The 11,505-nt window shown below is 36.1% G+C and overlaps 1 protein-coding gene across 1 annotated transcript; it reads left to right on the plus strand.

The window, feature by feature from the left end:
* Positions 1 to 1,467: 1,467 nt before the first annotated feature.
* On the plus strand, positions 1,468 to 2,627 carry LOC130950117 (UPF0496 protein At3g49070-like). Its single transcript, XM_057878663.1, has 2 exons — positions 1,468 to 1,978; positions 2,539 to 2,627. The coding sequence occupies exons 1-2, from the start codon at positions 1,468 to 1,470 to the stop codon at positions 2,625 to 2,627; spliced, it is 600 nt and encodes a 199-aa protein (XP_057734646.1).
* The last annotated feature ends 8,878 nt before the right edge of the window (positions 2,628 to 11,505 follow it).

The following is an 11,505-nucleotide window of genomic DNA, read 5'->3' on the forward strand; positions in this document are numbered from 1 at the left end:
ACAGGAATTGAAATAAGAATGAAACTCTAATTTAATTTGCACAAAGGGTAAAATTGGAATTAATTAATTAAAATGAAAGTATTTTAGGTATAAAATGTTATTAAAGTTTCAGTCTCCATTTCTAAAAATTTCAGTCTCTTGTGTCCCTACTTTTTGGAGGTACTGAAATACTGAAATTTTAGAGACAGAGACAGAAATTTTAGTACCAGTCTCTAAACTAACAAACACGATACTAAGTCTCAGTCTCTCGGTCTCTGTCTCAGTACCTGAAAACAAACGCTACCTTAACGTCATTTTTATAAATACTAGATGATAACTTGAATTTCTTCAAACTAGCTCGCAAGTTAACTTGGGACTGCTTAATTTTAATATAGTGACCTAAAAATTGATAAAGCATATGAAATTAAAGACTATAATATTTACGCTTTTTATTTTTTATGTGTTGAAATACAGCTGATATCTTCTAATAATGTGGATATTTGGTGGTTTTTTTGTTTGGATATCACTTATTTTATTTCTTTTAATTTACAAATTTGAGAGTTAGATTTGATTTTTTTATTTTAAAATTTTTAAATATATAAATTTGAGGGTTAGATTTGTGCTTTAACATTGAAAATATTTGAAAACATGCAAATCAGACCTTCCAATTTACTTTACATCGAACAAAATTTTATTTCATTACAAATTAAACCTTTTAATTTGTATACTATGAAAATTTGATCTTCAATTTTAAAAAATCTGAGAGTCTTATTTATTTATTTTTAAATAAATAATTAAAATTCATATAAGAAAACAATATCAATTAACTATGATACTGGATTATACATATTTTTTTTATTACTAAAAAAATTAGCCTAATATTTACATGTAGGAATGAACCACAACTTTTTCTGAATTCTGATCCTTTTCTATACCATTTTATTCTCCTTGGTCTTATTTTATATCAAGTGTTTAAAGCACATCATTGTTCTGAAAAATTTTTACTTTAACAAGCACCCAAATAATTATGTATTCAAATTCTAAATGTTAGTGGCAATGGATTGTGGCAGTGTGTAAGCCAAGTTCTCCAAACCATGAAGCTTCTGTGGATGTGCGTGAGAAATATGCTAATGCATTCCGTACGGAATCATACATAGAGTTTTGGACACGTGTCCTTGCATATCCTAAAGCCCAAAACTCCTCAGCTCTTTGACTTCGGCCCGTCTCCCCTTTTACCGTCTGTTTGCCAAGCACCTCTTGGATCTTGATCAGCCCACTGTTACATGGGTCGTAAACAAAGTCTAAAATAGGCCCACTATCCATACTCTTTTGTCGGACTACTTTGTCCATACTTCCAACGCCTCCCTACTTTGCAGTCAATTATTGAAAGACATTGATCGTGTACGGGTTAAGTATCAATCACTTAAGACCATTCTTCAATGTGTTGCAACTAATTAAGATCATAATACAACTACTTTATCATTAATAATGGCTCAATTAACAGAATTCTCCAACTCACTAAATCCGTTTGCCCAATCAAGCCCATCTTCATGTTTGGTTTGGGCGGCCCAATGCCAATGCTCTGAATTGTCAAAACGGCTTGAGTCGAGCCGTGACAAAGTGAGAGCCAATCTGCAAATGATGGCTAGGCTAAAAGGCGGCTCCGCTTGTCTTCTAGTGGCTATAACGGCTTCACTCATGGTGATTATTATTACTCATGGACTTGTTTTGCTTGTGGCTACACCTAGTTTGATAGGAACAATGGACTTGGTAAAAGTGGCTTCAGAAAGCAAGTTGAAGAAGGTCATGGCTCAACTCGATGCAGCTGCAAAAGGAACTTACATTGTGAACAAGGACTTGGAGACCACGGGTCGGCTTGTGGCTCGGCTCAATGATGAGCTGGAGTACATGAGGACAACAGTGAAGTTTTGGCTTGAGAGGAAAGAGGATAAAATTCAAGCTGATGGAGAAGTGGTACGCCTGCTAAAGCAGAACCAATGTAATTTTAGTGATCAATTGAATGAATTGGAGGAGCATTTGTATTTATGTTTCATGACCATTAATAGAGTTAGAGACCTTGTGCTGAAAAAGATCATTCATTCTGCTTGATTTGCCACTAATAACCTTTCATAATAATTATCAATTAATAAATTCTTTATATATTTAATACCATTTATTTTATAAATTTAGTTTCCCTCCATTATATTACTGAAAACTAATAATGTAAAATTCGTTTATTTAAACTGTGTTGTAGTTCACTGCATTAGGACATTTCTTTTAATTTGTGGAAGTAATATAACTTATAGATTAGTGTACAGGCAAGATGTCTCAATTCTTTTGGTATCGTGCTTGGCGACTATGTGAAACGCTAACTCCTTTGGTTCCTGAAGGTTGTAGAAGGCTTAGAGAAGGGGGGTTGAGTCTATGACCTTCTTTTATTTTAATGAAATAATCTTTTTAAAACAAACTTTTAATTTGAATCTGTTTAAACTTAGTAGCGAAAAATTTATGAGACAATTTATTTTTGTCTCATGAATATCAAAAAACGAAACAAAGCAGGGAAGAGAGAAGCTGACACCATTATGTACCCTGATTCAGTTGCCTTGTGCAATGCAACCTACATCCAGTCTCCACCACAACAGTGGTGAAATTTCTACTATAGTTGAAGTATTACATACACCAATTCCACAGGATTGACACAATCCTTTCACTCTCAAGTTCTAACCTAACTAAGAAAGGGATACCTCACTGGTACAAGATACAAGACATAGAATCAACCTAAAGAAATCTAAAATCACTCTAGACTTTTCACTAAAGTGTATCTCTTTGCCTCTTTCCACTCTTATGTTTTTTCAATGACTCTCTCATTCAGCCTTTTACCTCAAGAAATTACAAAAAGATAAACATTGAAAAGAAAATTACAATCTATAAAACATGAAGGAGATTGATGCTTTAATAGCCTCTTTGCTATGTGATGAACCAGATTTGCTTGCCTCTGATTTAGTTCTTCATTCTAACAGAATGCCCCCCTTTGACTAGGAAGCACTGTCCAAATTGATGAACTTCTTCAGAGAACTCTTCTCAGAACATTAACCTCAAAACACTGGTTATCTCTCATTGTTTCAGTAGAAACAAAATTTTTCTTTTTGTATCTCCTTGCATGTTGCTGACTTGCTTTCTACCAAGTCAACTCCTCGAGTTGTGTGCTCCCATCTTAGCTTTTCACTTTCTTCAATTAACCCCCAAATTAGGGATTTCCAAGCTATCTTCTTTTTGCTTGACCGAAGACATTTGAGTAGCAAAGAGAAAGTTGTTCAGTGGTAAACCCAAATCCGAACCATTAATAATGTGCTTTGCCTCCAAGAAACTTTGTGAACCATTAATTTATAGCAGCGGAGATCAAAGACTTCTTTATTCATTTAACCAAAAATGGTACCACAGAAAATTGGAGAAGAAGTGAAGAAATTAACATGCATGCAAATGGAAATAAATCACCTTTAACTTTTGATTCAACTTGATGGGTTTGATTTGGGTGATTAGACCTTTGCTTTCTTTGATTAAGCTTTCTATTTCTTTCTTATTTAATGAAATGAGTAAGGAACAAAGCTCTCTCTCTTTTGTTCTGATGCTGACCGAAGCAATTAGAGAGAGGGAAGTCTTCAATCTTGGATGAGAAACTTGATGGAGTCAACTTGGACTTAGATTAGATATGTTTCCATTTAGCCCAACTGATTCTATTGCTCAACAACCTTAGATTTTTAGTGCTTTGTAGCCCACTTTATTTCTGGTTTGATTTTCTTCCTATTGGGCTACTGCAATATTCTTTCTTTGGCCTGCAACAATTTATCAAGCACAATTAAAAACTAATTGATTAATTGGTCCAATAAAATAATGTTTGTCATCATCAAATTAATTTAGTTAATTTCTTAACTCAACAATCTCCCCCTTGATGACAAACATAATTAAAACATTAATCAAAAGTAATTGACTTTGAGTAAGGATAAGGAACATCTCTTTGAATGATGTCACTTGCTTTTGTGTTGCTCCCCTTTCCTTTTCAAGAGTAGCTCCCCCTTGATTTATACTTTTCTTTTATTTTCTGTTTGCATATACTTATTTGGAATCCAAAAAATGTTATATGCTAGCCAAGGATGCAGCAAACAGTGATAGTTTCAAACATTTGTAACATCTCATGACACATGACTAACTGGATTTGTTTAGCCCAAAACTGAGTCAAAACATATTAGCAATTATAACCAATATTCAGCTCAATACTTAACATATCATGTCAGCACTTTTTAATCAAATATCCATTTCAAAAACTGATCATGCTTTAACCAAGACAGAGCATTAAGACTAACAAGGACAAAACAGCAACATATCATAAAAAGCAAATTCCAAATCTCATGCCAAAAAATCACAGTAGTAGCAAAATTTGCAAATCAAATTCTCATGCAAAAAATTATAGCAGCAGTAATAAAAAATCACAGCAAAAAATTCACAATATTCATGCTATTCATGCTATTACTCCCCCTTTTGTCATCAAGAGTGAAAAAAGTCAAGATCAAGCAAAAATTGTGCCTTAAAACCTGCAAGAAAGAGTTAATGCAAAGTCTAAACACCAAATTGATTGAAAGTAAATGCAACAGTAGTTAAAATATTACAATCATCCAAAATAAACAGAAAGTAGTTCAAAATTAACAAGAAAAATAGGTTCATGAGACAAAAGTGAGCAGACAATAGGAGCTTCATGAGACAAATCTAGGCATCTGAACCATTTTTCTCAGAATCAGCTTCTTCTTCAGCATCAGTGGTATGATCTTCATCTTGTTGAAGATTATCAATGAACTTCATGAAGACAACCATTCTATCTCTTGATTTTCGAAGAAAATTCTCATGCTTGCTTGCTAGATTCCTTTGTTCCTTACTCATGGCAATCATATGATTGGATTGGGAGACAAATTCTTGGACCACATCTCTAACAACATTAAACAAAGTAGATTTTTATCCAGTGGAGATGGAAGTGCCCTCGGTGGAAGGAGGAGGAGAATCCTCAGGAATGAACTCATCATTTTCATCATCTAGAACCACCCTTTCAGAGCGAGTAGGTCCTTTATGCTGTTTCACTGAACCACCTCCCTTTAGATATGAATGTCTATTTTTATAATCCTCATTGGACAAGTCAACACCAAAATGCTCAAAAATACAAGTTAGAAACATGCCATAAAGAAGGACTTTGTCTTTCTCACTTCTAACAGAGTCAAACATGTATCTTACCATCAAATAAGCAAAAGAAATTTCTGTTTCAGTGAGCAGGGCATATAAAACAAGAGTGTCAGTGTAAGATACCTTTGATATGAACCACTCTGAGGAAGTATGATGTGATTTACAATACGGTGCAACTGAGCACGTTCATAACCCAGGGCTTTATGAGTAGGGGTGATGCCATCAATCAGAGAAACATCTTCACAAATATGAGCCAGAGTATTATTGAAAGAGATACCAACTCCTTCATCCCACTTAACAGAAGTATATGCACAAGCTCCAACATCAGTGTATTTCAATGAATCACTAATTGTTTCATTGTTTAGCACAATGTCTCGGCCCTTGACATAAGAATGAACACTACCCTCATGATATGTCGCGTTAGCATAAAACTCTTTGACCAAAATTGGGTACACTAATTTTTTGATGTTAAAAAGGTGATTCCAGTCTAGAAATTCCAAATTTTCAACAAAAGAAAAGCCTTTTTTTTTTAGATTTGGTAAATCAGCAAGAAAAGAGGGACATAGGGTATGATACTTAATAAATCCTTAATAAAAATAATTATTCATGGAAGATTTAAATCTGTAAGGGTTATAGTTGGAGTGAGAGGTCATGAAGTGAGATTTGTATGCAAATGGATCAATGTCTAGTTCTCTAACAGATTTAAGAGGGATTCGAGGTTTACCTCTCTGAGAACGAATGAGAATAGACCTTATCTTAGGTTGAGTAGGCTCAGAGGTAGGTTCGGCAGTAGCTAGGTATTTTCCTTTCAAAGAGCTTGGCTTCGAAGAACCAGGTTTAGAAGAAGGTTCCTTTGGTGGTGGCATCTGCTTGGCTGAGGGTGGAAACCTTGAGAGGTTCTTAGTGCGAGCCATGGGATCAGAGCGAGGAGATGAGGTAGGAGGAGAAGGAGATGGAGTGAAGGTTTTGTCTTGAGAGCGAGTGGAAGGTTTTTGTTTTGTAGGAAGCTTGAAGATCTTTTCACAAGGAGGCTTTTGTGAAACAGTTTTCTTCCTCATTTAGTTGGTTTCTGGTTTTGAACAAAGAGAGGTAATAAAGGTAGTGGGGGGAAACTGAAGGGTTAGAGGAGGAGTTATGAAGGAAGAAGAAGAAGTGTTAGTAACCGCACCAAAAATTTTTTTTTCTTAAAACATGCAACTGCATCACCTCTGATTTGACTTTAAAAGGACTTGACATCACCAAAAGAAAGATGTGATTTTATTAAAAATAAAATGAAAAGTAATTTTAAATTTTGAAAGCTTTTGACTGAAAGAAAAAATGAATAAAATAAAATAAATAAAATAAACCAAGATACAATAAATAAATAGATCATGTAACATTCATATTGGGCCCAGAGGTGGTTTGGTTTAAGGAAACATATTGGACCACCCAGACTCTGAATTATAAGGTTGGCCCAGATGATTTAGCACGTGCAACAAAGCCTATAGAACGCTGATCATAGAAGGTTCTTCATATGCCCAGAATTGTCTCATACCTGTTTATGAGACAAAAACTCCAACAAACTCATTAGCAATTTTCAAACAATGAATCATAACTTAAAATTCCCAGACTAGTCCTAAGCATATAGAATTTGTCTTCAGCGAGTGCCTTAGTAAAAATATTAGCTAATTGCTCCTCTGATTTAACAAATTGAATGCTAATATCCCCTTTTTGAACATGTTCTCTTATTGAGTGAAACCTCACTTCAATATGTTTTGTTCTAGAGTGCAAAACTGGGTTCTTTGAAATATTAATGGCACTCATATTATAACACAATAAGAGAATATTTTCAGCATTTAATTTATAGTAAGCAAGCTGTGTTTTTAACCACATAAGCTGATAACAACAAGAAGAAGCAGCTATATACTCAGCCTCTGCAGTGGATAAAGCCACTGTTGGCTGCTTCTTACTTGACCAAACATTCAAGGACTTTCCAAGAAAACAACATAAGCCTAATGTATTCCTTCTATCAACTCTATCACTGGCAAAATCTGCATCACAATAACCAACTACAGAAAAATCATCAATCTTAGGATACCATAGACCGAAATTAAATGTGCCATAAACATATCTAATGATCCTCTTAACTGTAGAGAGATGAGACTCTTTTGGTTTAGATTGGAATTTTGAACACATTCCAACACTTTGCACAATATCAGGTCTAGAGGAAATTAAGTACGTAAGAGAGCCAATCATTCCTCTATACCTAGTCTCATCTATATCTTTCTCAGTTTCTCCCTTTTTTAATTTTGAATTAGGGTGCATGGGAGTTTCCATGTGTTTGCCATTTTTCATACCAAATTTCTTAACTAGTTTCTTGGCATACTTCTCTTGATGAATAAAAATACCATTTTCAGATTGCTTAATTTGAAGCCCAAGAAAAAAATTAAGTTCACCCATCAAGCTCATATCAAATTCACTTGTCATGAGTTTTTCGAATTCAGAACAAAGGGATTCATTGGCTTATCTAAAAATAATATCATCAACATATATTTAGACTAGAATGAAATAATCATTAGAATTCTTAATAAATAGAGTAGTGTCTGTGGTGCCTCTTTGAAAACCATTTTTTAAAAGAAAAGAGTTCAGTCTCTCATACCAAGCTCTAGGAGCTTGTCTTAAACCATAGAGAACTTTTGATAATTTAAAAATATGGTTAGAAAACTCTTTATTTTCAAAACCAGGTGGCTGCTCCACATACACTTCTCTATCTATCACACCATTTAAGAATGCACATTTCACATCCATTTGATATAATTTAAAACCACAAAAGGTAGTATAAGCTAGAAGAAGTCTTATGGCTTCCATTCGGGCAACAGGGGCAAAGGATTCATTAAAATCTATTCCTTCTTCTTGGTTATATCCTTGTGCCACTAGCCTTGCTTTGTTTCTTGCAATGCTACCATCCTCTCCTAGCTTGTTCTGAAATATCCACTTGGTGCCGGTCACTTTCTTTTTATTCGGCCTTGGAATCAATATTCAAACTTGGTTTTTCTTAAAGTCATGAAGCTCATCCTCCATTGTCTTTACCCAAGAAGGGTCATCAATGGCTTCCTTGATGTTTTGAGGCTCCATTTGAGAGAGAAGAGTAATGTTTGATTCTTCACTTGCCTTTCTAGTTGAAGGCCGAGTTTTAACACCATGAGAGATGTCCCCAATAACTAATTCCTCAGGATAATTCTTTAAGAATCTCCATTCACAAGGTTTGGTGGACTTGGAGGCAGATTCAGTCACCAAGGAATTAAGGGAACTGTTGGTTTCAGGATTTCCTTCAAATTCATGAGACAAAATGGAATTATCTCTTCTTGGATTTTCAGCAGCTGTAGTTTCTGGTTCAGTTTATCCAGAATTTTCATTTTCATGATTTTGTGCTATTTCATCTTCCTTTTGAATGTGATTTCCTGCATCACATTCTTCCAAAATACTTTGAACCAAGTAGGGCTGCACATGGATCGGATAATATCCGCATATCCGCGGTAATTATCCGCATCCGATCTGAATTTTGCGGATATTATCCGATCCGCAGAGCCATCGGATCGGATTGGATCCGATCTGCACTATGATCGGATCGGATTGCGGATTTGGCAGTGATATCCGCGGATCTGATCCGCAAATTCGCATATCCGCACATCACATATAAATAGCATAGTTTAAGAAAATTAACTCTAATGTGATATGAATTTTAGTGTGTTGTTTTATGAATTTTATGATATCTTGTTTTTATTTTTTATATTGTACTTCGACTTAGAATAATTAAACTTAAATCTTGTGTTATTATTTTTTTTGTTATTCAAAAGAACTTTTATTGATAATATTTTAGAATTAAATATGCTTAAACAGGTGAAAAATGATTTTTTTTTTGTAAAAATAGCCAAATGGCATTTAAAAACATTTTTTCTTGAATTATGTGGATATACCCGATATCCGATCTGATCCGATCCGATGAGTGCAGTGCGGATCGGATAGAATTTTAGGCTATATCCGATCCGATCAGATCCGTGTGCAGCCCTAGAACCAAGTTATTATCACAAAAAGTAACATGTATGGACTCCTTAATTATTTTAATATCTTGATGATAAACTCTATATGCTTTACTAGTTGTGGAATATCCTACAAATAAACACTCATATGCCTTTGGATCAAATTTTCCCAAATTGTCTTTGTTATTTAGAACAAAACATTTACATAAAAAAATATGCAAGTAGTTTAAGTTTGGAGGATGACATTTCCAAAGTTCATAAGGAGTTTTCTTCAAAAATTTTCTTGTGATGGTTCTATTCAAAATGTGGCAAGCTGTGTTAACCGCTTCAGCCCAAAGGAATTTTGGAACATTGCTCTCACAAAGCATAGCTCTTGTCATTTCTTGAATGCTTCTATTTCTTCTTTCCACAACACCATTTTATTGTGGTGTCCTTGGACAAGAGAAGTTGTGAGATATTCCAAATTCCTCACAAAAGGATTCAAATAATTAGTTTTCAAATTCAGTTTCATGATCACTTCTTATAGAAGAGATCTTTAAATCCTTTTTGTTCATACCCTGGGTCGAGCTATCCGACCTGGGATGATTGAAGATAAAGCAACCGACCTCTTCAGGTCAGACTATCCGACCTCTTCTCAGAGAGCTCAGCCAAATCGACAAGAGAGCCCAATAAAGGGCCCAAATGGAGGAACACAACCCAAATCCTAAGACGGCCTAAAGCCTATAGAGATAAGGGCAGTTCCGCTGAAGATACGCTGACCTCAACTCAAAGATAAAGATAAGATAAGATAACTAACTTATCTTATCCAAAAGGTCACATCTCATCATTATAAATACGCTGGAGCACCCAGGTATAACTCATACTCTGGTTCTACATAAAACCTGTTTAATACCCATGCTAACTTAAGCATCGGAGTCTCTTGCAGGTACCCCCCACCCTTCGGTGATGAAGGATCAGCAGTTCAGCCAGTCCAACAAGTCGGACACAACAGCTCCGACCAGTACAGAAGATCTCGTCCGAGATCGACCTACAGTTTCAGGTAACCCACGGAACATTGGCGCCGTTGCCGGGGACCTGGAAGTCATCCCACCACCATGGCGGACGACCATGATAACAACCACGACTCAGATTTGGAGGATCGAACACCGCACAAGAACACGGATGCTACGCTACAAGACACACCGGAAACTAATAGAAACAAAGGTTTACCAAATGCAGGGACCATAGAAACACTTCTAGATCGCTTAAAGCAGCTGGAAAAAGAAACCCAGCAACAGCGAGAAATCGGAAGGGATCTACAAAGGGAAATATGGAGACGTCGGGAATTGGAAGAAAAGCTACAGCAATTGGAAGCCGATCTCAAATCAAAAGCTCCTCGCGCTAATCCATAAGAAAATTCACACAAGGAGCAAGACCCCTTCACCAGAGAAATTATGAAAACCAAAATTCTGAAAGACTTCAAACTCCCAGATATGGCTCTATACGACGGCACCACGGATCCCAACCACCATCTCAGTAACTTCAGAAGCAGAATGTACCTTACTGATGCCCCAGATGCTGTTCGCTGTAAAGCCTTCCCAACAACTCTGACAAAAACGGCTATGCGGTGGTTCGACAACTTGCCACCCAAATCCATCTCAAGTTTCGACGACCTAGCTAAAAAGTTCCTAGCAAGATTTTCCATTCAAAAGGATAAAGCTAAGCACGCCCCCAGCTTATTAGGAATCAAACAAGGAGATCGGGAGAGCCTTCGCAACTACATGGAAAGGTTCAACAAACATGCATGGACATACAAAGTTTACCCACGGAAGCCGCAATCATGGGACTCATCAACGGTCTGCGAGAGGGACCTTTCAGCCAATCTATATCGAAAAGTACCGACTACCCTCGACGAAGTACAGGAGAAAGCTGAAAATACATCAACATGGAAGAAACGCTCGTTTAGGGGAATCCTCGAAATCGGGAGCCTCCTACCGTGACAGAGACAAGGAATCCAAAAGGAAAGATGACAAACAACGGGAGAAAATTAAGAAGTACCATAACTACACTCCTCTTAGGGCATCCTTGGTTGAAATATACAAAGAAGTCTGCCACGGAAAAAATTCCCCAGCACGCCATTGAAAGGCAAATGGAGGAGGAAATCGAAGAGTATTGTGAATATCGTCGGGTCCGAGGACACTCCACCAACGAATGCTTCGACTTGAAAAACATCATTGAAAAATTAGTAAGAGAAGGAAAGCTAGATCGATTCCTGGCTACCCGAGATGATGAGCAAAGAAAG

Source organism: Arachis stenosperma, chromosome 9 (assembly GCF_014773155.1).
Source record: "Arachis stenosperma cultivar V10309 chromosome 9, arast.V10309.gnm1.PFL2, whole genome shotgun sequence".
Taxonomy (NCBI): domain Eukaryota; kingdom Viridiplantae; phylum Streptophyta; class Magnoliopsida; order Fabales; family Fabaceae; genus Arachis; species Arachis stenosperma.